Source organism: Aythya fuligula, chromosome 7, assembly GCF_009819795.1.
Source record: "Aythya fuligula isolate bAytFul2 chromosome 7, bAytFul2.pri, whole genome shotgun sequence".
Lineage (NCBI taxonomy): Eukaryota > Metazoa > Chordata > Aves > Anseriformes > Anatidae > Aythya > Aythya fuligula.
In genome coordinates, this window is record NC_045565.1 from 27515710 (window position 1) to 27542366 (window position 26657).

Consider the following 26657-nt stretch of genomic DNA (forward strand, 5'->3'; position numbering starts at 1 on the left):
ATACCATTTGCTCTCTGTGTACCTCTCAACAGCAGTCAGGCGATTGTTCCTCTCACTTTTTTTTTTTTTTTTTTTTTGAGCAGCGTACTTTGCTGTATTTTTAGCCGTGTTTTTAACTAGAAAGTAGTTGGGCATCTTCAAGAACTATTCTCTCTGAAAAGTACATGTGAATTGTCTGAAATTTTTGTTTTGTAGACACTTCTGAATTATAAGATTTAAAAAAAACACTACATAATTAAGCCTTCTGTTTATGGAGAAGCTGTTTCATGTGTTTCATATGGACATTACTTCTACTTCAAAATTTCTTATTACCAAGCCTGCTAGTACATGCAATTTCTGCCTGCTGTCTTGGCAGACTTTGGGTTTCAATAGCCTTTTATGTGTAGCTTGCAGAGCAGTAGTGTTTTAAATAAATAAATAAATAAATCCACCTCCAACCCCACAGACTTTCCTGGTTTGTTTTCTGGTTGTGCTGAGGTTGCCCATCTCCGCAGCGCCGTTGCGAGCAGTCTGTAGAGAATTCTTTCCTCACTACCTTTAGATGAAAATTTTGGCCATTACTTGTGGTGAAACGGCTCCGTTCATTTTTCCTGTCATTAGCTTTTCCCTAAAGTACTCCCTGCCCTTCTCCAGCGGTCCCTGGTGTCTGACCTTCCTTGGTGAAGTGATCCTGCTGCCCGGGTGAGGCTTATCTCCAGCTGTGAGCAGCACATTTCTAGCTGGGGTGGTCTTCAGTATGAACAACACCGTGAGTTCCTCACTCGTTAACTATTTTTCTTCTTGTACCTGTGCAAATTTTTCCATTAGGAAGACTCTTTTTGATTTTTGACAGCCCCTGCTTTCGCATGCAGAGGCCGGGCTGTGCTGGCACTCGCCCCTCGGCACACGCAGGCTGTGGGCCCCATGCCCAGGAGGTGTTAGAAGCTGAGCCTGATGAGCAAGGTTGGCCTCATCTGACACAGGGCCTGGCCAGCATTGCTTTATGAAGTACTGGACCCCTTGGATTCCTGATTCCTCTCTTCCTGTGCTTATTCGTCCCAAACCACACTGATTCCTCTGTTTTCCCTCCCTGAAGATCCCGTGGTAAGGCTTGCAGTCCCCCGGTTCTCCTCCTCGCATCCCATGGGAAGCATCACAGCCCCACTGGGCTTCCTCTTTGTGCCTGGTGGTGGGCCCCCACCGTGTTACCCAAACATTTTTCCCTTTGTTATGAGAAGCATATCTGATGGAAGGTTTTTTTCTTTGTCCTGGAGAACAGCAGGATAAATGTACCTTGCGTGTTTTCTGGTGACTTGCAGGGTCTCGGTGTTGTGTCTTGGCAATCCACGTTAAAGTATTGAAAGAATTTCACTTCCCCTCCCCTCTCCTTCTGCCTTTAGGCTAGGAAGGACATTTTGGTGAGCTGCTGTCAGACCACAAGTATTATTACATCCAAGAGCAAGATTCCTTACAGAGCAATGTGAACTAAAAGCTGAATAGTAGATACCGAATAGTATCACTTGAAATTGTTTTCCTGAAGTCACTGCGCTTCAGGATAGGGCTTTAACTTTAGCTTGACTGGCTACATAAACCTGAGCTTCTCTTTTTTTTTTTTTTCCTTCTTCCCAGAATTAGCTCTGAGATGTTTGTGGCAGCACGTATCTTGCTGTTGTCAAAGTTTTCAGCAGGTGCAAAAGGGAAACGCAGCAAATGGTACTGCAGAAATCCAACTCTCACCTCAACTCCAGCAGATGTAGAGTGGGAAGAGTCAAGTAAATGAGAAATCAACGTGATGAAATGAAATGTGTGCCACATTGAGTTTGACATCGTTGGTTTAGGTGTGCAGGGAAAACAAATGCAAACAAGATTGTCAGGGCTGAACTTCAGCAGTCGGGAGGTGAAAAATGCTGACTGAAAGTGCTATCAAAATTCTTGGGTTTTCTTATTAAAGATAATACGGGGTTCTTTTTGGTTTGTTTGAAGGGAGAATAAAGTCTTCCTCTAGCTTTTTCTCTTTCTACTGCCTTCTACACTTTGCCCACTTGTTTTCATGAATATGAAGCAGATGCTTCTATCACAGAACATCAACTCTTGCTCAGCCTTCTCCGTAAGTTTGCTTTCTTCTGCCTATTAATGGCATTGAATCGTGTGGTTGATGAAACACGATTGGATATTGACTCTGTGGTTGCCTGAAATACACTTGAATGCTGACTTGAGAGGCGAGCACACACAGTCATGGAGGTGGTGCTTAAGCATTACATTTTCATGTGCCTATTTTCAAGGAAAAACATCCCAATTTGGGTCAATACATGCAGAAAATTGGGTCACTTTTCGTAAACTTTTTTGTTGGCTGGATTTTCACAACTGTTTTCTGATCCTTAATAAAAGTTTGTGCTACCTGCAGCTCAGATACAGAGTCTTGAGTTCATTGATGTATTACAGTTTAATAAATTGCAATTTGTGATCCCCTGATGATGTAATATGTAGACAGTCTACGCATCAGAACTTGCCCAGGCCAGGCCTGTGGGAAAATCCCTAAAGGATCACGTCAAAGATACAATACTGAAGCTTAAAAATAGACAGTCACCCCTCAAAAGGAATTTGCTTCTTTTCCAAATTTGTTACTCACTCAGTGATGCTCTGATACACGAATACAGTGACCTTTACTGGATAGAGTTGAAGCTGTTGAAATCATTTGCATTAATTTCACCTCCATTAGATCCAAAAAATACGAGCACATGTACCTGGTACCTGTGTTAGTCCATGCACACACACTTTCTCCAACAAACCCAATGAGCTATTGCTCAGAATGCAGTGTTTGCTGTTCAAAGAGGTGGAACTGCTGTACACAGAGAGCTGTGCCTCGTTGTGCTCTTCAGTTGGTACGTACGAGTCAGGAGTGAAACAGAGCAGCAGTAAAGCTGCTCTTAGCTCTAAGCAAGTACAATCCTTTTATCCCTTTTAAGGCTTAACAGATAAGTCTTTTATTTCAAACTTTTATTGGCTATACCTGTGTTTACATATATGTATTATATCATAATCTGTATAAATAGTTTCTACAGTCATCTTATGATATGTTGCCTTTTCTTGATGACTGAAATGATTAAAAATAGCATTCAGGACTTTGGATGAGTTTTGTAGGGTGTCAGCCAAATAATTTTGATGTCTCTTACGCATTCATTTTGTGTCTGAACATAATTTATGCTATAAAAGCAGATTTGGTTTCTCATAATTCAATACAATCCACTTACTCCATCAGATTTTAAACTTCTGGGCAGCATGAAACAAGTGTGAGGAATGGATTTTGTGCTCCTCATATTCTACAGCTTGAAGTGCTAGAAGAAAATCGATAAATAAGATTTGTTTAGAGAATCTATAAAAAGCTTTATCCAAGTTTTTAAAAAAATTGTCAGATTTTAGATCTCACTGATAAAATTATGATGCTCGAAGGCCTTAGTTTATATTCGTAATTTTATGGTAGTAATATATTATATATATATATTTTAGATCATCAAGAAAAATCTCTCCAGACCTGTACATTAAATAACTTCATGTTTTGATTCTCTTGTGTGCTTCTAGGTGAGCTGTGTAACCTCATAACGCTGGATGTAGCGCACAATCAGCTTGAACACCTTCCAGAAGAGATTGGAAGTTGCACACAGATCACCAACCTTGACTTGCAGCACAATGAGCTTTTGGACCTGCCAGAAACCATAGGTATGTAAGGAGGCTGGGGAAGAGAAAATAAATCGCTATTTCAAAATGTTCAGTAAGAGGTGGGAATTTAAGACTAAGTGCTTGGTTGGCAGCTGTAGAATGACTGCTGTTCTGCTCAAGGCAACTTCACCATTGGGATTAGAAGCAATGTGTGCGTCTTACTTTAAATGTAGTTTCTAGTTTTTGGAATTATGTTATTAAATTTAGCTGTGGCACGGAGTCTGTGCAGCATTGCACAGAAGAAGGAGAGTTTTATACAGAAAAAAAACCCTCACTTTTAACCCTGATTTAAGGTGGTCTGTGAGCATGATGAAGTATTTGCAGCTTGTTTGTCCATTCTGTAATGAAATTAAGTACGTAAAGGAACAAAAAGCCAAAAGAGTATTAGCTGAAGATAAATACTTTGACGGATAGTTTTAACTAACACCTTTGGCTAGAAGAAAATAAAACCAAAAAGGTAAATGTTTTCAATGAATTCTGTTTGCTTTATGCTTCTGGGTAGAAAATTAAAAAAGATTTCTTTTAAAAGAACTTCTCAAGTCAACAAAGCAATTATGCTGTAATGCAATAAAATACAGAGGGTTTGTGACTGAGGTTGGGAGGCTTTTTGGTCAGTTCCAGAATCTCATGTAGGAGATTCTCTAATTTAATCTGTCTTAAACAGATGGCAGAAAAAGATGCATGCTGTGATTTTAAAAAGACAAAAAAACAAGGCCATCATGATTTTAAGCCCTTCTTTGTCACCACAACATACTCAAAAGAATATACATTATCACTTAGCCAATGTTTAATGTTCTTTAATGCGTAGTGAAGTGAATGAGCAGAAGAGTGAAGAACCACTTAAAAACACTCCAGCTTTTCTTTTAGCAGTAAATTGTTGTGTGTAGTTGCTGTGGCTTTTTTGATTAGAAAGTTTGACCTGAGCGGAGATTACATTGATGAACCATCCACTCTAGCTAAATTTCCTTCCTGGTTTGATGATATTTTTAAACTCTGGAGATCTTTTTCCATCTGGAATTTGCATCTAACTTACAGAGTTTGTAAGCACAGCCTTTATTTCTATAGCTGTTTGTAAATCTTACTGCAAACTGTTTTAAATAAAATTTACATGTACTGTAAATTTCATATTTAGGAAGAGAGTTCTCTGGATAAGCTGTTAATTATGGGAAAAAAAAGTCTTCAGGCAAGTTGGTGGCTTCCATTGTGCTGGATGGTGCCAAAGATGTACCGAGTTGTCTGGTGGCTGGCAGTCACTGAGCTTCCTTGCTGTACAAGGAGAGGTCCTTGGGTGTGAGAGGCACCGAGTTACTTAAGCTGTTAAGCCGTTCGTGATAGGTAGGAGATTGCTGACTGTGCAATCAAGAGAGTTTGGACTCTTCTATTTCTCTAGGAAGTTACTGTAAACGTAGGTTGCTTGCATTGAGCTTCTACCTGGTCAAACTGGATTTCTGCGTGTTTTCTTTGTTTTGTTTTCCCATTGCATTGTTTTTATAGTGTTTTGAAGTCATTTATTTTTAAATGCACACAGATGTCTCTTTACACTGCTTATCGGAGCTGAACATCAGTGCTGTGTAGCTCAGCAAACCACCAAAGACAGATGAATAATTACAGCGCACTCTCCTGCCTTTAACTTCGCACTGGTTAAGCTTTTGCGCCACTGGAAAATCCCTCTTGTTTGTACTGATGAACGTGTCCAGTAGCTGAGCACTGTATTTAAGTGAAAACTGAACATCACAAATCAGTATTTGTGTAGCTCACAAATGGCCAGAACTGGAAACTTAAGGCAAAAAAGTTGAGCTCCAACTTAAATGATAATGATCAACCTACATTTATGCATGTTACAGAAAAGGCAGTCGCAGCCAGTTCAGCAGCATTGGCTTTGTTTCTTAGTCATCACAGTTTTGGTTCAACATTAAAGCAAGTTGTGGCTTGATTTTTAGATTACAGCTTACTTTGCGGTTAGGATTGTTCAGCGAGAGAATTTGAGTACTGAGAAAAACACCGAGGACGTCTCCTGGCCCCGAGACGCAGGGGCTGGGCTGCAGGACGCCCTGCCCAGCCTCTCGGCCGCTCTCGCCAGTTCCTGCTTCTTCCCTCGCCCGCCGATACCTGCCTGGCGCTGCTCATAGCTGGCATGTCTTGCAGCGCCTTTCCTCTGCCGGGTTTTGGCATATTTGGTATATAAAACACTGTCAGTGTTCCCCTAACTTACTTGAAGCAGCGTGGGGGTCACACGCTTGGTACAGAAAAGACCAAACACATTTGCTCGTTATAAATATTTAATACGCTACGAGCCTCCTGTTGTGGAAGAGACTTTCCATTACTGCCAGATCTGTCCCCTCCTCCCCCACTGATACCCCTTTGATGGAGGCTTGGTTTTGCTCGTGAGGGATGTTTTTGTCAAGCTGCTTTGAAAAACCAGCAGCCCCTTTCGTTTTCTACTTCTCCTTCCCCCCTTAACCAGACACCCCCAACAGAAAAGAAGGTGAAAAACAAACTTGGAAAAAATGCTTACGTTTACTGCTGCTCTATCTAACCAAGTTTTGGTTTTACCACAGAAAGATTCCTGGACATGCCAGTAAAAAAATAAAAAGTTAATCATCATAAAAAGCTGTTTTTCTAGCTAGCAGTACCTCCTGAACCGAGGTGGCGTTGGAAGGCAGGGACGCCGAAGGGTGACACGCAGGGGAGTGGCCGGGAGGGGATTATGCATCAGCAGTGATTACAGAGGTAGCAGAGCCAATATATCCACTCTGTAAAAATACAAAGTTCTTTTCAGCTAACACTTTATAAGCAGCACGCCTTCTTGCAGTAGCAAATGTCAATTTTAGATATTAGTTGTCAGGAAGTGACCTCATGTCTTGCTTTGCAGATATTGCCTTAATACATTCATATCTGTATCTCTGTTGATTGAAAATTGTAAAGTACTTTGTATATTAGGTCACTTCCTGGAAGAAAAATGAGCTTTGTGGAACAGCTTAGCACATTCCAAGAGTTTCAAGTCCTAGAATCAAAATCGTAGTGGGATCTTAGCTTCTCCAGTGCTTTATTGCAGATTGCCCCCCTGCCCTGGGTGTTTTCTGGGGGGGTGTGGCAGAGAAATTAAGATCTGATTTTATTTTCAGGCATTTATCTCCGTATTAGTACCTGGTGCACTAAGAAGAGGGATTATCCAAAGCATATATACAAGGAGGTGAATTATCAAAATTAATAATTGGACTTTTGAGATAGCAAATTTGGGCTGGAAGAAAGGGTTTCTGTTAGGTGACCACTGGCTTAAACTAGCTTAGAAAATGTGCTGCACATACTGCGTTGTGAGTGTTCGCTCTTTTTGGAGACTCTATTATAGCATTCCTTATAAATGTTTGCAATTTCTTGTTTAAAAGCTCAGAAATGCTTGTTTGAGAATGTAATTTTGTTTCTGTTGAATTTCTGCTGTTAAAGAACCAGATTCTTCAACTGTTTTGTAATTTTCCACTTCTGTGTGTTTACGTGTGCAGCTTGATTATAGTCAAATGTGGCATGTTCATAGACATTTAAGGCAACAGACATTTTAATACGAAAAAGAATAGTCAGTTGTAAATGATCCAAAATGATGCTTTAAAAGCACAAAAAATTCTGTCACTGGATACACTTTCCAGTGTCTGACATGGCACCGTTCCTGAAATACGGTTAGGAGAAGGAGAGGCATATTCAAAGCCTAGAATTCGTGCCCTTCGCTACGACAGAAGAGCTCAGAGCTGAAATCACAACGTTCACGAAAGCAAATGCTCTGGGGAGAAGCTTTGCTGCTGTTGTTGACATCGAGCTACAAACCGTGCTTCGAGCTGCGTTACCTTCAGAGCGCTGCTCTGCTTTTGTGCACGTGGTTGATAAAACCTGGGGACGGAGCTGTGGCTCACGCAGCTCGGGTCGTACGACGTGCTGCCGACACCTTTAGGTCCCCAGAATTCCTCATAATTTCCTACACAATTCCTCATATTTTCCTACACAAGTGAAACTACTTTAAATTTATTTCTTTCTTTATTTTCTTTAAGTACAGCAGGCTTAGCAAAAGCTGAAGTCTCAGTCTGAAACTTCTGCTCTTAATGAGAAGCAGGCGAGCACCGCCAGCCCTTGATGGCAGGGCTGCTGCTCGGGAACCACGAGCTGATTTCTTGCCCTCCTGGTGGAGCAGAAGGTGGGCACCAGTTTGGATGGCAATCTTCATGTCCTGAACATTGAAGCACGTACACGTAGTGCTTTGGTCAGGCGGGGCCTATGAGCGTGCAATGCTTTCAGGGTGAAGCCCATTTCCAGTCTCAAAAGGAGAGAGCGATCTGGTCAGTGCTTATTGTTCTTGGACTGTGCTGTTAATGGAGCATTTAAATTAGATTCTGTTTGTATTTGGCAATCACAACAAGCTTGCCTTTTCTCTACCTCCTCGAAAGCAGCGGCTCCCACTCTTCTCTTTCAGTTTTCAGGTTATTACAAACCATTGTTGGTTTTCAGGGTGTTCTCATAAAGGGAATGAAGCTGCTCATTGTCTTCGCTTCTAGAGTTAGTAAATACAAAGCAGTGAAACTGTCCCAAAATCTTGCATGGCGTGGAGGTGGGAAGTGGGAAGTGCCTGCTCACTGCCTCCTGGGGGCTGAACTGGAGGGTATGGAGCAAAGCTGTGAGTTGCCAGCCCCCAAAGGATTAAAAGCAGCTTGCCCTTACTGTGACGGGTAGGTAACACTTAGATGTCAGTGTTTGCACAGCTTGTTGGGGATGCTGAAAGCTCGCGGGCTCCCAGGGCAGCGTGACAGTTCCGAAGAAGAAAACTGCATCAGTTGCTGCTAACTCCAGGAAGTTTGCGAGCCACACGTTGTTGAATCTTCCCCAGGCTCCAGGGGAAGTTTCAGGGTGTGCTTTCCCTTTCCTTAGCTGCTTCTCTTGGCGTTGGCTGTTGGGCTTTTTTTTCCGGAGAGAAGATACTTGTGAGTTAGGTGTACGTTGTTCTTAATGGTTAACCTTTTTGTAAAATTAATGCCTATATAAATGTTTTTAATGCTCACTTGAAAAGGAAAGTAAGATTGCCAAAGAAAAAAATAGTAAAATAAATTTCAGTTGCTTTGTGTTACATTTTTCTCAATTCATATTTCATACAACAACTTCACTGATAATTGAAAGCAAGTCCCAACTGTTGCTTTTGACTGTTGCAGTCAAGTGTTTTTGTATCATTTTCATATAATTTTCAGCTGATTATAATTCCTGTTTTTGTTTCAGTAAATAATCTTCAGTGCAAGCCTGGTATATAATTCGATACACATGTATTCTGCTGTAAAAATAAGGCTTGCTTCTATTGGCTTATTAGTTCTGAGTTTATTGATTTGACCTGTATTTATGAAAACACTTCTTATTTTGTATTTTGGTTGGATATTCTTCCTGGTGAGACCAGGATGGGGACTGTTTATTTTAGCGAGCGTGCATACCAGCACACGGTAATGAGATGCAGAGACCGGTATGGAGAGATGCGTTAGAACTGCAGCTCAGCATTTTCAGAGTGATTTGTATACCGTAGGAAGAAAAAGCCCATCATCTTATATGTAAGAAGCAGGCAGGAAGGAAGAGTGATTCAAAGGAATCAAGGCAAGCAGGTCTCTTAGCTAAGTGCATTTTGATGAACACATGTTAAAGGAAGTTGAGTTTTCATGGCTTAAAGACAGTTTCAGAAACATGTCGCTCTTGTTCGTGCTCTCTTGCCTTATACAGGTGTTGTGCATAGTACATGTCAGGTACTTTAGCCTCTGCCACTTAGTTTTTGCCAGTATCTTCCATCTTTCACACATGCATTCTGCAATGATTTTGGTCTTGAATTTGTTCTGAGGATTTTGTTCTGTTTTCCACTGCAGCATGCTTGCTGAGATCAAGTTCATGATGTCTTGCCTTGCCAGTGGCTTCTCACTCTAGCCGTGCTGGATGTCTGTAGGCATGTTGTGCTTGTGGAGTGCAACTGAAGATCAAAATGGTTTATCTAACGCCTTTCATTTTGCTCCCCACCTATCAGGGGAAATGTTTGCCTTTCTGACAAGAGGTTAGGTTGTCAATGACAATGGTGTCAACATGTCAACAGCTCCTTTCACCTAAAAAATCTGTGAAACTGTTCAACAGTTGTCATGGAGTATGGCTGACATCTGGAAAAAGTAATGCATACTAAGCACAAAGTGTGCTATAGGCATCTTCTAGCTTGCCTTATGGCTATTTTAGGCTATGAAATAAAGCACTACTGAAATGCTCAAACAGTGTTTTATTTCTATCCATAGTTGGCCACCTCTAGCTTGCCTAGTCTCTCCTTTAAAGTTTTCAACTCTTAAGGCCCTTGTTCCTACCTTCTTTGGGTTTTGTAATTATTTTTTAACATACTCCCTGAACCTCTTGTGGCTTTTTCTTCCATACTGTCATCTTTGTTATTTTATACAGCATGAAGGATATGCGGTGTTTTAAGGCTAATCAATGACATCTGGTCCCTTTTGTGGGTGAAATAATTTATCTCCTGTGGAAGAAAATTCCTCAGTGATTTAAGTGAGCTGAGCTGTATGAAATCATACGGTGTAATGTAAAATAAGTTCTTAGGCTGCTACTTAAGGCATGCAGAGTTTAGTCAAATCGAAATCTAAGAATATTTATCAAAGTTAGATCATCAAAAACACTCGTGAGCCATGTTTGTAGTTCAGTCTTGTGATTATCTGTGCCATGCCGAAGTTCATGTATACTTATTATCACAATCTTTAAGGGAAGGGTTTTTGATGTGTGCAGCTCTTTTAGTTAAATTTGTGTGTCAGTGCTATCTGCAATAGGATATTCTCTAGCAAACAGATTTTAAGTTGATCAGTAAGTTTCTGGTATTTTTAGGAAAAAGCAACTGGCAGTGTAGCTTGATGAACTAAGTTGCATAAATCAGACTAATTGCTCCATGTTTTAGTAATGATACAGTAATATTTTGCACGAAGTAATGACCCTTCATCTAGGGATAGGGAATTTGAAGGATTATTTTAACTGAGGAAGGGAGAGAAAGATGTGATGAATCTCAGAAAAAAGAGCATTTGTCACCCCCTTTAGATGGTGCTGGTAAGACTTTGAAATGGGAATTTGGATTTCTTTATACTATTTAATGCTTTAGGTCCTTTTTTCTCTTGATTTTGAAATACTCAAGGAAGAGGTGTGGCTCCTAATTAGAGAACTGCTTCAGGTGGTCTTTCTAGAAGGCATGTTTAGGTGAGCGTGGTTTTCCACTTTATTTCAGTCTTCCCTTCTTTTGGGGATTAGCTTGCACTGAGTTTTTTCCTTTAACATTTGTGAGGTATCTTTAATAAAGATTTTAATTTAAACTAGAGTCTTATTTGTAGTAGTAGGATTTAATTTAACAGTTTCGGATTTATGTGCTTCCAAGTGGCTTTGAATTAATTTCTGTGTAAATTTAGAGACCCCTGTTCTCCTCAGTGAGGTGACCGGGAGTTGTGTGCTCAGGGCGCTTCAGGACTGAGCGCTGCGGGATGGGTGTCACACTGGGCTGGGTGTCAGTACCTCTTGCCTGTAATCAAATACATCTGAAGCAATTGCTACAAAGGTGGCTGTGTGAAAAGTGACTCTTAACAGTGACTGTTCATGCAAATAGTTGAGCTAAGACAATTGTGCAGTGACTTCCTTGTGCCTGGTGTGAGTTCAGGGCTTAGGCTGGCTTTAGTATGACAGGGAGAATTACCTCTGAACGGGGTGATTGAGTTTACAAGCTCTTTTTTTTGGAATGGGCTTCCTAAGAAAAACTCTTGGAAGGGTTTCTAGTTGTTGCTTTTTCTGCCAGTAGCTGCTTTTCAGTTGTGGTTATCAAACTGTTGCCTTCGTGAGCATCCAGCACTGCGTCTTCTGAGTCACTGCCTGCAAGGGGCTGCTGGAGAGGAACCGCAGAGGTATGGTTTCGGTGACAAAAGCACAGCCGCAGGTGCTCCTGATTGTCTGGCTGCCCCAGCTGATGGCGATCGGCTGCTACCATCCGCGCCTCACTTCTGGCGCGGTAGATTCGGCCTGACAGCGTGCAAGCTGAGGGCTGAATGCGGTGCCACATCACAAACCAGTAGCTAAACTGGAGAAGAGGTAGGGAAGCACTGGAGAAGAGGCCGGTGAGGTACTGGGGAGTGGGGTGAGGAAGATGGCAGCAGGCCGTGCGGCGGGGCCTGCAGCCCTCGGCCATGCCTCCTCCAGGCCCGCCCCTGATAGCTGCTGGTGTCGCTGCGGCTCCGGGCAGCAGAAGCAAAAGTCTGGAGACAAAACTTCCTGATGGCACATACACACAGAAATAAATACATTAATAAATCTGACCTTCGTTTTGAAGAATGCAGGCTTCCCATTTGGGGAAAAAAAAAAAATAAAAATCACAGGGAGGAGTTTTGACATCTTGAGCAGAGGAAAGAGCTATAGGGAGCATCCTGTTTTATGAAGAGGAGGCTGTGCTGGACAAGCCAAATCTTACTGAAATAAAAGCTGATCGGGGCTGTTCACTGTGGTATGTTCACAGTGAAGTGTGATGTGAACTCTGAAGGGGATGAAAAGATACCTGAGCCTTGTTGACACGAAACTACATGGCGATGAGTTGGCCATAAAAAACTGGCTTGAAATCAGACGGTGGCCTGTGCTGACTGGGTCGGCAGGTGCAGCACAGCCTTTCCAGGAGCAGGAGGGGCACTGGAGATGAAGCTGCAGCTGAAATCTCGCTGCTTGTGTTGCCATTCCCAGGAAGAACCGACTGTATTATTGCTGTGCTGTGTGAAACAGTCACGAAAAGGAAGGACACGTAGGATGCGTATTCTTTTTTTCCTGTGGTATGCCTTTCCCGTGGAGGAGAAAGATTTCTGGAGAAGAGAAAACAAGTTTATTGAGAAATGCTATTTATGATAAAAATTGTGTTGAGAGCTGCTACTTATGCCTCCTTTCTGACAACGCTATGAAGACAGCCCATGGGTATCGTTCTTCCTTGGAAAATTAAGGCACAATTTGACTCTGTAACGGCTGCCTTGTGTTGTTTTTCTCAAATGCCACGTTGCTGGTAGGAATGGAGCCACAGCCATCCAACCTGTGCTCGCAATCTGGACTCGGCGCAGCGATGTCGTATTGCTAAGCAACAGTTGGCATCACGCTGGCTGCTCGAGCCGGGCCCTCTTTGTTCTCCTTCAGAGTGCCCGAAAAATCCAGATCAGCGTGCAGCTCGAGGTTTAAGTAGCGAAAAAAAAAATAAATTGGCATCTTTATGTTGTGTAAAGTTGATCGCTTGTTTTGTAAGTGAAGTGCTAAATAGTAATTCAGAGGAACACAGTCAGGGTGTGCTTCGTTCGTCGTAGAGCAGCGAATCCTAATGATCGTGGTGCCTTGCAATAGGATGTGCGTCTTGTGGAGCCAGGCCAGTGTCCTGTATGGACAGATCTTGCTGAAAATGGCATGAAATAGCTGCTTTGCTCATGAATGCGCATCTTGGTGCTAGTGGATTGTAGGTTGAAAGCAGGTCTTACGTATTCTGCTTAGTGTGGATATGTACTGTAGGATTTAAAACCAAAATGATGACGACTTGTGCATCAGAGAGCAATATTGATAGCCCCAGGTTTCAAATGCCTTTTTTGGTTAAGGGAAGACTTATCTTGCTGCTTCCGTCAAAGTAAACTGTAGACTTGCTCAGAAAGAAAGCACTTATAAATAAAAATCCCGGTGGGAGATGATGTTAGTTAAGCAGCTCCAGGTGGCTACCTGTTGTTTAAACTTCTGTTTAGTTTTTGACAATACCAAGTGGAATTTGTTGCTAAGCTCGTTAGCTAGGCACTAGATACACACCGAAAATTTGTCATCTTTTCTTTCTTGCTTTGTAAGACCTGGACATTTTTTTCTATGGGAGGCTTTTTTGGACTTTTTTGCCTCTCACTGTTCTTACGAATCTCTTTTTTAGTAACTGCAGTGAATCATTCAGCATTTCCAGTTCTCAGTTTTTATTAGGTACACTACCAGTCTAACCAGTCTGTGATTTAGGGTCAATTCTTACTGTATGTTTTCACCAGTCCGGAGTACTTCAAGAAAGAGGCATTTTGCCATTTCCTTTGCTCAGACTTTTTGTCTGTCTAGTGCATTTCATACACTAATTTGCTTCTTCATTTGCTGTGTTCCCATCACCTTTGTAGAAGTTCATATGTATAGACATTAATATATCCTTCAGTTAATGAGGAATTGGTCGGACTATACATATAAGGCTCCCTTCGTTTTTTATTTGTATTTTTAAAAAAATTTTGGTTATTCTTGCTAGTATTGAATCTTCTCTTCCTTTTATCATGTATCTTTCTGGTACTTCAATATGCAGAATACGTAAGTTGTCGCACAAGTGGTTGTAAAAATGTAAAATAGTATAAAATAGTGAACGTTCTGCAAGGACTAAGTGTGTGAATTTGTTTCAGTAGCAGAAGCTTATGAACATACACATGCACAAACGTGCTTTCTAAACACATGGATGAGACAGAAGGCTTTGCACCGTTCTTCATACTATTTGCCAGATGATTTTATAGAGAAGTTTTGCGCCTTAGTACTTGCAGGAGAGTACCGAATGCCCCAGGACTGTGTAGGTCAAAGACATTCTTAAGCACTTGATTTTGACCCCGAGAGCTTGTTAGCTGTCAAAGGTGAGAGCTAAAGGGATCTTCACATAGGAAATTTTCAAGATGCAAGCTTCTCAAGGCTTTTTCTCTGGACAGAAATACAGATCAGCAGGGACTGTCAGCCTGGCAATATTCAGAAATATTTTTAAAGCACTATTGTCCAGATTTTTGCAGACTTCTCCCGGACTTTTCCCTCGGTATCATTTGAAAAACTTGAAAGATTTTTTTTTTCCGTCATCACTTCTTAAGGACTGTGTTGCTTTTGGAGGATAGTAGAGCCTTGGTGTTGTGTGGTTTTCCCCCACCCCCCTCACCCCCTGTAGAGGAAATTGTTTTGCCAAAACCGAAGCCGTGTGAAGTATGCCCAAGTTCTGGTAATATGAGTCATGGCATTCAGTGATGGTATGTGTAAATTCTTTTTTTTTTTTTTTTTTTTTAAAAAAAAAAATTGGTTTGGGGATATTGAAAACGACAGAGTTCTTTGGTAGAAAGATCAGGATAGGACACTTCTGCAGTAGGATGCAGGCTTTCCTTTTCCTTGCTTACAGTATCATGTACAAGTTAAGAATAACACAAGGCATGTACCATTACTTCTCCTGCATTGTTGGTGTCAGCATTGGAAAGCACGGTAAGTTATGAATGTCCTGTTTGGGGATGACAACTCCTTTTCACCCTATGAAAAGTTTGAAGTGTGAAGTATGAGACTACAGAAGAATCAGAAGTCAAACCATTTTCTGTTCCTTGGTGTTAATATAATGATGTATTAATAACTGTTTCCTCCCTCTAGGAAATCTGTCTAGTCTAAGTCGTCTTGGCCTGAGGTACAATAGGCTGTCAGCAATTCCGAAGTCTTTAGCAAAATGCAGTGAACTTGATGAGCTGAATCTGGAGAACAACAACATTTCTACTTTACCAGAGGTGAGAGTTACCGGGGAGTGGGTTTGGGAGGGAATGTGTTGTAAGGTGTCTTTGTTTTGTAGAGGATTTGGAACATGTAAAATAACTTCATTTTGTCTCGCGACTCTGAGGAATACCCTTTATTTTAATCTACACGCGTAACGTGAAACATTGCAATTCTGTACAAGTTCTTCTATAGCAATTAGATATGCCTACGTCACGCAGCTTCTGTCAGAAGTTGGAGTAGTACGTGTGGTTCCCATCATTTGAGCTGTATAAGAAATGTTTCGTGGAAGAAGTGGAAGTAGAAAAAAAGGAAAAAAGGATAACTATCCCTAATTGAGGCAAGAATGACCTTTAAGAGAGTGAATAAAGTGTGCTTGCAGCTACTTACTTGGCTTTAGCATTCTCATTTTAACATGGAAAACCATATGCTGTTGGCACTGATGGGGTAGCATCCAGCAACTCATTGATGCACCTTTCGTAAGTCACAAAAAAATAAAAATTTCCATCATGTTTCAGTTTCCAGCAACTCTGCAAGCATCACAGACAAGGGAGGAGAATCAGTTTTCATGCTTTTCATAGTCATTGCACTTGGTTGTTTTACCCTGGTCTCTTGCTTCAAGCTTAGTGTGGGAGCAAAGAAAAAGTTCATTGTTAGAAGTTCTGGAGTCACCTTTTCAGTCTCTTCAGGCAACACATTTCCTGAATGGAGTGCTTTGTTAACGCTGAGGTGGAGACACAAGTCCTAGTCCCCAGTGCATCTTTATATTTGTCTGTACTCCTTCTCAGAAATTCCCTGAAACTCGCCTCATTAACCTTCAGTTTCACAGTCCTGGATAGGTGTGGTAGGTGGTTACAGACCGTTTTTTCAATACAGTTTTGGTGTCTGCATACTTTGAAACTATTTATACTGCTGGGTTATACGTCTCATCCTGATTTTTTTTTCATTTTTATAATTTCTTGAGACTGATTTATCAGGGCAGCAGATTGTAAGATGCTCAACTGCATGCATTTGGTGCTAGTAAACATTTAGAGGAAGTGTTTGAATGGAAGCATTAGTGCCTGGGCAGAATTGCTTGGACAACAGAAAAAAATCTGATATGATTTATTCTTATTTTGGATGTTTCTTCCACTGATTTAGAACTGTTTGGAGATTAAAGCTGTGAGACAAAGCATAGAGTTTATATTCTCTTCTGTTTTAATGGTGGTCCAGACTGCTTTCCTAAGCTGAAAAGAGAGAGAGATTTCTATAAATCACTAGCATCAAAGAGGTATATAAAAACTATACATACAAGAAAAAAATAAATACATTTACAGTTAAATTTGGAATTAGGCAAAGTATTCGTAGTAACAAAATGTCACGACCTTTTTCTGTCAGATAAATTTTTAAACTCAGCAATGATAGACTGAAGACCCAGAATTTAATAAATGTTTGGATAAAGCTATCGTTTAAGGAAATGCCACTGAGTGAAAGCCACCAGGCTGCTTTTAAAATGAGGACTAAGCTAGCTCTTCCCACCCTGACATATTATAAAAGCAACTACAGTGTAATTACAAAAAGATAATGTGAAGATGATTGCTTGTTTTTCAAATATGTTCAGTCCTCATACAAAACTATTTGAGACCACACTGACTTCTTCACGTATTTGCCAATAATTTGTTACCACCTAAGCAGCTACCTTGCAGAAGTGTATAATTTATCCTGTAATCAGCTTAAAATAAAGCATTCCTTGCTATAATACAAAGAACTGTATTTGCTGAAGAAACTTTGGAATTTCAAAACATAGCTGAGGCTGCTGACACAACGCCTAATAAATATTTTATCTTAAAAGGATGGGCTGGGAGAAGGCAGCACTGCCACAGTTTTCACAGACATAAGAGCATTGTTCTTTTTGTGCTGCCAAAGCTCTCTTGCTTCCCTTCAAATGTGTTTAATTGCTCTAGGCTATTAGAGTGTATTAGCTAACATTTTTAATATTTTTTGTATAGATGCAGAGTTGAAAAATTGGCTTTAGGAAATGCCAAGATCCATTTGAAGCCATAAAGTGTTTCTGTAACAGAGCTCAGGGACTGCCTAACCCTAGGACAAAGACTATCGGTTAAGTAAAGTATAGCTAGAAGCAGTATTTCCCAATCAGAGGTTGTATTAGTAAATGATTAGGTTTTAATGACTAATACTGATTTATAGATCCATTATTTTGTCTTTAGGGGAAACCTGCTTTATTGATGCTTACTGAGATGCCCCCAGAATTGTATTTCGGTGCTTAAAACTTTTAGCCATGACTTGTAGACTATTCCCTATTTAATCCCGCTTTACTTACAGCAATGTTAATAAAGAGTTTAGAAGAGAAAACTGACCAAAGCTTTCCTGGTGAAAGCAGCAAAACCATCTTCTTAAAGTTTTTACAGTGCGTGTAGCAGTGTAAGTGCAATCCAGAAACACAGACACTAGAGGTACGGTCGGAATCATTATCTTGTTACGGCTCTTTCCTGATTGCAGATGTTGCATTATTTATGGTACGTAATGCCACGCACAAATCTCCAGTTCCTGCAACGCTTAAGCAAATAGGGCTGAATTCAAGTTGGCATGGTAATAAGCAAAGGTGACACTTTCAGCAGGAATTTAGCTCTCATTATTCATCCCCGTGGTACCAGCAACGTGCTTGGTGCATAACTAATGGGTAAACCCTACGGTCCGTGCTGCTGAGATTTCGGAGTCAGCTTAACTGAGGAGCGGTACAGTGGGGCTGTGCACTCAATGGGCAACCATTGCTACCTCCAGGCCTTTTGCTTTTCTTTTCTGAAGTGGGATGAAAAGAAAGGTGGAGTAATAACTATTTAGGAGCATTTTGGAAATAGGAGAAAAAAAAAAAAAAAAGGGATTTTTCAAAGCAATTTTCAAAGGAGGTATCCAATACACATTTGAAGAGCAGCGTGTGCTGTTGGTACCTCTTTGGGCCCTGGTCTGAGTTGTGATCAGAGGTCAGAACTAAGCAATGGGAGGCTCAGTGCCATGGGCTGTGCATCCCCCAGAGCCAGGACGTCTGATGGGGGCATGCTGCTGGCTGCGGCCACCGCCTGTGGGCTTCAGAGCTGCCCAAGAGGTAGCAAGGTGTGATTGCAAAATTTCTTTCCAAGGAAAACCTACTAAACTTGTGCTTTCAAAGGTGGTGTCTTTGCTTTTACGTATATGTCAGTGTATAAGGAAAATGGGGGAAATAAGGTAAAGGGTGATGGCTGTGATGGGAGATCGCTGCTGATGGAAGTTTTATCAAATCTAACCCTGATCTGTGTGTTGCAACGTGTATTTGGGGGATAAGCTTTGGGGGGGAGCATTTCCAAGTAGACCCTTGAAGGAATAGAGCTGTATTCAAATAAATCTGTCCTAAGTTCCCGGGTGGTTTTCTTCTCTCTGCAGGGTCTTTTATCCAGCCTTGTCAAACTGACTAGTTTAACGCTGGCCAGGAACTGCTTCCAGTCCTATCCTGTGGGTGGCCCGTCCCAGTTCTCCACAATCTACTCTCTCAACATGGAGCACAACCGCATCAATAAAATCCCCTTTGGAATTTTCTCTAGAGCTAAAGTATTAAGTAAGCTGAACATGAAGGTGAGGCACAGAAACATGCTGCTGTTTGTAAAATCAATGAGGAGCACTGTTCCCTGAATTCTGGCAAGCCTAACGATTTAAGGGATGAATTTATCGTGCTCAAGTGGGCACTGCTGCTGTTAGACATTGAAACCATTCTGGATTAGTTTAAAAATGGACTGTCAAAATGTTATTGAGGCGGCTGTATTTCGGTAGTTAATCTTTTGTCACATTTGCCGGAGTCTGAACAGTAATGAAGTGGCTGCAAAGTTTTCAAATAATCATCTAATAAGATGTGAGTGTGTATTGCAACTTATTTAAAACAAAATTATGTAACGTTTTTAAAATATGTTCTTTTAAAACCTAAGTTTGGAGCATGCAGGAAAAAAGGACCTTTAAATCTGTGCTATGAACATGTAGAGAACAGAGCGAAGAGAAACAGGGAAAAGAGATAATATTTTTCAATAAATGGGTTTATGTTCTTGAAACAAATTATTAAAAAAAAAGTTTCAGCAGTAATTAAGCTCAGCAACTATCTTAGAAAACTGTTGGCACACATGTATTTTCAGTTGCATTATTACTAGTTTTTGCAGCACGTACTCATCTGTAACTTTGCATGTTTACCAGGACTTTGACTTTGTTTTTTGAATATACAGTGTCTGATCTAAATCATAGGAGCATTTTGAGTAGTAGGATGTTTAGATTAATTTCAGATGATTTTACCCTGGGCCATTAAGGTATATTTCCATTGTTTCATTCTTTTTTTTTTTTTTATTCCCCACCTCCCCTAAACCACATGTATCTGTTGATTTCAGACTGCGCTATGAAGCTCTGCTGGCTATTCCCTGTGTCCCAGCTTGCTCAGTCACGTAGTCAGAGCCTTGAGTAATATCTTTGCTTTTGTAGTTTTGTAATGACCTCACTTTTTTTTTTTTGTTGTTAAATGGTTGGAAGAGGTGGTGTTGGATTTTTTTTATCAAGCTCCATATATTTTTAGTATTTCAGCATTGCTGATAGCAACTTTGTAAGTTATGGTGAGTTCTCTGTCCTTTTTTCTCTCCGTTGTATACAGCAATGAAAGGGAAAAATGTTTTAACTACTGGGACGTTGTAGGGCAGTTTTTTATTAAAAATGGGAGGGGTTAGTTGTCACCTCCTTATTCTTCTGATTTAATTATCTCCTATTTTGTTGTGAAGTATTTTATAAGCCATTTGTCTAATCTCTCAGAAGCCTTGCTGACATCTTGCAAATGCAGACCCTAAATGTTTGATATGTTAAATCACAGGACAATCAGCTGACCTCTCTCCCACTGGACTTTGGAACTTGGACTAGTATGGTAGAACTGAACTTAGCAACTAACCAGCTCACAAAAATCCCTGAGGATGTGTCTGGGCTTGTTTCTCTTGAGGTGAGAAGAACATAAATGAACAGCTACTTGAATCCCTGCAAATAAGCGTTTTCTACTACAGGTATAAGTAATGTTATTTTGGGTCAAATAAGGCCAAGCGAATATATGTAGGTATGGCATTTAAATAGGTTTATTTGATCTGGTTTTGGTTGTTGTGACCAGCTTTTTGAATGTTGTGCTTTAGACTGTGGATGAATGTGCACAAAGGGATATTGCATATATATTTTTAACTATATAGAAAGAAAACTTCTCAACAGAAAGTTATTGCTGGAAATTAAATGGCTCTGAACTTAGTATAGTTCTTGGAGACACCAGCATGGAAACAGAGGAGGTCAGAAAAACATATTGAAACGGTCTTCAGTCAAAAGTGGCTTGAACATAGCCCTGTGAACCTTGTAAACAGCCAGGTGGGAATTCTCCTCAACCCTGAAGGGGTAGGAGCTCTTACGTGGAAATCATGAACTACACCTGTCTTGTCCCCTAGACCTGTTTCTCAAGGTACCCTCAGCAGAGACAGTCAAACTTAATAGTCTCGGAGGGACATAAGAATAGAGGTGCTTGTTGGGGCAGCTCTGACATCTTATTAGGGGACTTCACAGCCTCTGTGAGCCAATGGATAAAGTCTGCTAAAGTACTTTTTCAAATAGTATATTTGAAATTGCAAGTTTTCGGTGTGGCTGCTGCTCTGAATAATTAATCATCTGTTTAGTCTGAGGTAAAGTTGATGTGGCAGAGCAATAGTGCTTTAGTAGCCCAGTTTTCTTTAAGTTAAGGCTCAGGCTGATTGGACTGGGAAGTTGGTAATCTCTGACAGCTGGATTTGTGGGTGGTCTGCTAGCTGCAGAAGCTCGGGAGCTGTGCAGTCCACAAAACCATTAGTGCTATCTTTCTCTGTAATTAAAGAATCAAATACAAAGAGCTATTTGGGCAGTGTTTACACAAAAGTGAAGGTTCCCACAGCAGTGCTAAGTCAGCTGCCTTGCATGTAGGTAATATTTTCTGTTCCTGCCTTTGTTTCTAGATATGCGATTAGAGCGTTATTATTCCTACCGTTGTGTATCTTAACACATAAAGGAAGGCCACTGTAACACTGCTTGCGCCAATGCTAAATTTTTGGCTTTTATTCATTTTCATTTTCACTTTGATTTTAGCCTTGTTTTCTGCTCTGTTCCTGCCTTCAGTGTTTCCAGGCTCCACGAAGCTAGTGAGAGTGAGATTTTTGAACCTTGGCATTTGAAACTGTCCAGCCTGGCAGGGATGAGCCTCTGCTCTTTCACGCTTTTGTTTTGACCTGCTGTGTTAAATAACTAGATAATAGCATTGTTTAATCAGTGATTACCTTACTGCTCGCTGTGTTATTATGAGGCTTGGTTGTTTCTAAAGAATGTTAGGTTTGTCTGAAGCTAAATGGTTTACTAGTATAACTTGTGGCTCGAAGAATAACTCTGTTAGTTGACATTGCAAATGAGGCTACGTTTGCTGAATGTAGGATATTTATAATCCAATTTAGAAAGAAGGAGAAACATGAGAAGATAATATTCTAGTAGGGGTGTGTGTGTGCTAGGAGACCATTTTAGAAAGCCAACGGATATCTACACGGTGTTCTGCTTAGGTGCTCCGATCTGTACGTTCACTTGCTGCTACTCCTACTCAAAAGGGCATAGGGAGAAAAGGAATAATTTGTCTGTACACTAATCTTGGACTTCATTACTTAAGAATTTAAACAATCTTGTCTTGTTATATTATTATATAGCCTGTCTCCTTGTTTACTTATTGCATTGCTGAAATTCTTTTTTTTTTTTTTTTGAAGGTTCTTATATTGTCAAACAATCTCCTAAAAAAGCTTCCCCATGGAATTGGAAATCTAAGGAAACTCCGAGAGTTGGATCTAGAGGAAAACAAACTGGAATCCTTGCCAAATGAAATAGCTTACCTCAAGGATCTGCAGGTGAAACAATAATTGGCAGAGATAAACATCTTACGTCCTTTATTTACACCATACTGTTTTAATTACAGCTAGTTTGGTGAAGCAAACTATTTTGGATGGATATAGAACCAAAAGTTAAGAATCTTTCACAACTTCCTCCCCAATCTGTCCCCACTAGTTCTTCCCCAGATTCATTAGCTGATTTCGAACAAACAAGTTTTAGAGTTTTACTGTGTTGCACCATGAGTACGATACTACGATGGGAATAGCTTCTGTGGTTTCAGTCATGTTCATGAAAACTTTTATATTTGGGATGGAAGGTGTGTGTTTTAATATTATGGACTGTTACGTTTTTATGTTTAGCAATGCCTCGTAGAGTTCTGAAATGTTGGGATGTAGAAATTTTCAAATGCTCGAGATAGAACCCACCACGTTATCAGCCATGTATCTTGTTTTTTGATGTTATTTTAAGGCACAAGTTAACTTTTAAAAATGTGTTTTTTCCTTAGAAATTGGTTCTGACTAATAATCAGTTGACCACCCTTCCGAGAGGTATTGGTCACCTTACCAATCTAACGCACCTTGGGCTTGGAGAGAATCTTCTCACACACCTTCCTGAGGAAATTGGTAAGACCTATTTTTTTTTTTGATTGTTTTATGCAGTGTGGCTGAGCAAAAGCAGTTACTGACACAGAAGATAGGCATCTACTGTGCTCACAAGTAGAGCTACAAAATTCATGCGAAACTTCCAGATATACACAACCTGATGTGAACGATGTGCCACTGAAAAAGCACTATAAGTGTATGATACTTATCTCGCTTCAGCAAGCTGTAGTGAAATGAATGGTCTAGCTTTTTTGAGTTGTTTTGCAGAGGGCTGCCAAATGCACGCTAGCTTGGAATGGTGAGATGCAATTTATCCTCAAATTCTTCCACAAGCTGCATGCTATTGATCACCTCATAAAACTATTCTTTTTCTTGGAAAGAGGTCGGTGTTAGAAAATACACAAGTCCTATTCTAATTCCATGGTGTAGACTAAAACCTTGTGTAAGGCATAGACAGCTGAAGCAAATGTTTCTGCTGATAGTTCCTCTGTACACACTTCTTTTTGTAAAGCATCATGCTGTATTTGACCTTAAGTAGATAAGAAAAGCAAGGAAATCTACAGAAAGTAGGGGAGGAGTAGAGTTATTCTTTCTGTTCACTTGAGACATCCTTCCCCAGCTGCTTTCTCTCAAGGGAGATGAAATAGTTTGTTAGATTATAGGTGTGTATGGTATGAAAGATGGGAAAGTGGGGCGTGTCGTAAGGAGGACTTGTGTGTTTGGAGTGTATTTCAAATATATATATTTCTGTGTCACACTACAGTTACAGCTTCAGGTCTGTAACAAATATGTTGTAATTACGTAAAAGGTGGGGTATAGATATTTTATTAGAGATGATAGATGCCATGTGGCATGAGTAGATTCTAGGCCCTTCTAATTTGAGTTATTCAGTATTGACTACAATTTCAAATTGCTAAGCCGAAGAGTTAAGGTAAAATCTCCATCAGTTCTTTTATTCTGTGTATTCTCAGTTGCTCTCTGAGGGAGATGTTGTAATTGCTATTTTCATGGAAAAAGCTAATGTAGATGTGGCTCTGGTTTAGATAATGGTGAAAAGAAAACTTGCAGTTTAGGAGTTCGGATGAGTAACTGACTGATTTTATATTGTGAAGAGTTTCCAATTGGGCTTAGAGCTCCTGTCTAAAAGTTTAAAAACTGCATGAACCAAACCATCCCTCTTTGTATTATTTTATTTTAACCAGGTACACTGGAGAATCTGGAAGAACTGTATTTGAATGACAACCCCAATCTGCACAGCCTTCCCTTTGAGCTGGCTCTTTGCAGCAAACTGTCAATAATGAGTATTGAGAACTGCCCGCTCAGCCACCTTCCACCTCAGATTGTTGCAGGAGGACCCTCCTTCATCATTCAGTTCCTAAAAATGCAGGGACCATACCGTGCCATGGTCTGATGCTAATCGGATTGTCCAATACACTGTACAAAATACAAACTGCATTAATGTTGTAATTGTCTGCATATGTATATATAATATAATATAATATATGTGGTTTATATTATATTATATATATATAAATATATAAATAATATAAAAAGGCGAATTTAAGACTGCATTATGTGTTTCTGCTAATAGAGGAATCATAGCCATTTAGATTTTTTTTATTCTGTAAAAATGCTTGTCTAAGTTTTCTTTGCTGAATTTGATGGATGGATGTCTGAGTAATCTGGAAATGCCATTTCATTTAAAGCAATTGCCAATGAACTCAAATTTAAGGGACAAAAATAGTTTTGCTTAGATTTACTTTCAGTTAAGAGAAACATGTAACCTTTATATAATGAACTCTTCTGTTTTACTCCCTCTTTTTTTTGTGTCAAAGCCTGAAAGGGTCATGTGTCCTGAGGTTGGGATTTTCTTTTAACTTATTTTGAGATTTGAAGCAAATGGTGTTTTTATATTGTTTACAGTCAGAGTAAATCACTGGATTTTGTTTTATTTTGATTTGCTCTGTTTTAATCAATCATATCTAGAATTTATATGCCTCTGCTGATGAATTTTTATCAACTGGTTTGTATACTAAAGACATATTCTCATCAGAACAACTGGCAGGTGAAAAGGATGCAGTCAAAACGAAAAGGAAGAAAAAAAAAAGCTTGAATTCTAAGTCTTGCTTCCCTGAGTTATCAGTTGCAGGCATAACATATCTGAACTGAGCCTTTTGCAGTTGGTCTTTTCTAGCACAAGTAAACCTTTTCAGATTGGTAAAATCGTGGAGTATCCTCAGTGAAGAGCGGTTTTCATGTTGTGAAGTAACGATTCCATGAGGTCTGACAGAACAGTTAAGTGGCAAGGAAATAATATATATGTACATTTTTATTACAATGTTGAGTCATAAACTACAACAGGCAATTTTAAGGATTCCTTCTAGTCCTTGTACAATAAATGAATGTGTCTTACTTTTAAACACTGCAATATATGTAAGTTTTAAGGTTGGTTAACAATGTACTATGGTTTTATATCTTGACTTGCCTTGTACCTCCTTCCATTACGGAACTTCTGTGTCCAAGCACAATATCTTCACACTGTGCTGTTTTGCTGCTGAACTAAATGCACTTTTCCCCACAGCTGGGGCACTTGCTTCAAAATATTCAGTTCAGTATCTTGATTATTCTTTTTTAACTTCATCCTATCTGTTTCAGTATTAAACTGATCTATTAAAAAAGAGGCACCTTTTTCATTTGTGCATAGATGTTGATAGCTCAAGAGAAACACTGTAAGTAGTGGACATTCAGTTTGATCACGACTTTCTTGGTTGCTCAAAAGGCAGAAGATGCTTCAGGGAAATACACACTATTGCTGCACTTGCAGGGCCAGTTGTCCCTTTCCAGGAGGGCAGGAGCTTGAGGCGGTTGCATTCCACGTTTACTGAAGAGCTGTCCAGTCTGTAATCATTGGAGTTGCTGCTGGGGTAGCGTGGCTTAGAGGACTGTATCTTTTGAACAAAATAAAATCAGCTGATGCCATGAGAAATCTATTTCACATGCAGAAGCTTGGGGAATATTATTTCTGGCTTTCAGGCATGCTAACTTATGTATATTGCCTTGATCTATTTTTTTTTTTTTTTTGGCATTGCATTCTGTTTTGTCTTACATCTTTTCATTAACAAGGAGTAAGTTTTAAATGGAAGGCAGGTGGAGATATAAAACCTTAGAGGGCTTAAACATGCTGTAAAACTATTGTAGATGTCACTGGATTTTACTAAGTAATTTTTTTTCTTTCTCACACGTTCTCTCTCTGACCCCCCCCCTTTTTTTTTTTTTTTTTTTTTTTACATCTACTGTAGCTTTTCAGTTTAGACTTTAGTTTATAAAAGGCTGTTTTCTTATGGTTCTGCCTGAAGTTAATCTTTCTCAGCATTAAGGTGTTAAAATATGAAGATGCTGAAGTGCATATTTTCAAGACTGTAATCTAACTTCTGGATATACTGCTAAACCCGTATTTGTGCCCTCAGGTCACTAGGGGAGACTGGTTTGAGTAATAGGGTTCCTTAAAACAAAAGTGGCGACCCCTTGTGTTTTAAAGCATCTTGGTCTCATTCCCTGTCTGCTTCTCAATCCCATTTTTTATAAGAGCTGACGGGATTTAATTTGTTTAGTTTGTAAATATGTTGATTATTCACCTTGTTAAGGTACACGGTTAATGACTGTATGATTGGAGCTGACCCTCTCTCACATAAGTTCTTGTGGAGAAGTTGGCTACCAAAATAGTGCTCGTTACACTCGCTTACAAACAAAGTATTCTTTTCATTACACTTATAGGAATAAATAAAGCTATGTTTTAATTCATTACTATATTAAAAACAGGATATTTTTTCAAACTATCTTTGTACTAGTATGGTTGTTGCAGTGCCAGATAATCCTGAACCCTGT

The 26657-nt window shown here is 39.9% G+C and overlaps 1 protein-coding gene across 2 annotated transcripts in view; it reads left to right on the top strand.

Annotated features, from left to right (window-relative positions):
* Positions 1 to 25475, top strand: part of SHOC2 (SHOC2 leucine rich repeat scaffold protein) — a 59622-nt gene extending 34147 nt beyond the window's left edge. For both annotated transcript variants that reach the window (XM_032191182.1, XM_032191183.1), the window contains exons 3-9: positions 3559 to 3696; positions 15133 to 15263; positions 18664 to 18852; positions 20117 to 20239; positions 22050 to 22187; positions 22676 to 22793; positions 23975 to 25475. In XM_032191182.1, the coding sequence (XP_032047073.1) occupies positions 3559 to 3696; positions 15133 to 15263; positions 18664 to 18852; positions 20117 to 20239; positions 22050 to 22187; positions 22676 to 22793; positions 23975 to 24183 (1046 nt within the window). In that variant the 3' untranslated portion in view covers positions 24184 to 25475. The remainder of the gene's footprint in view (positions 1 to 3558; positions 3697 to 15132; positions 15264 to 18663; positions 18853 to 20116; positions 20240 to 22049; positions 22188 to 22675; positions 22794 to 23974) is intronic.
* Positions 25476 to 26657: the final 1182 nt, after the last annotated feature.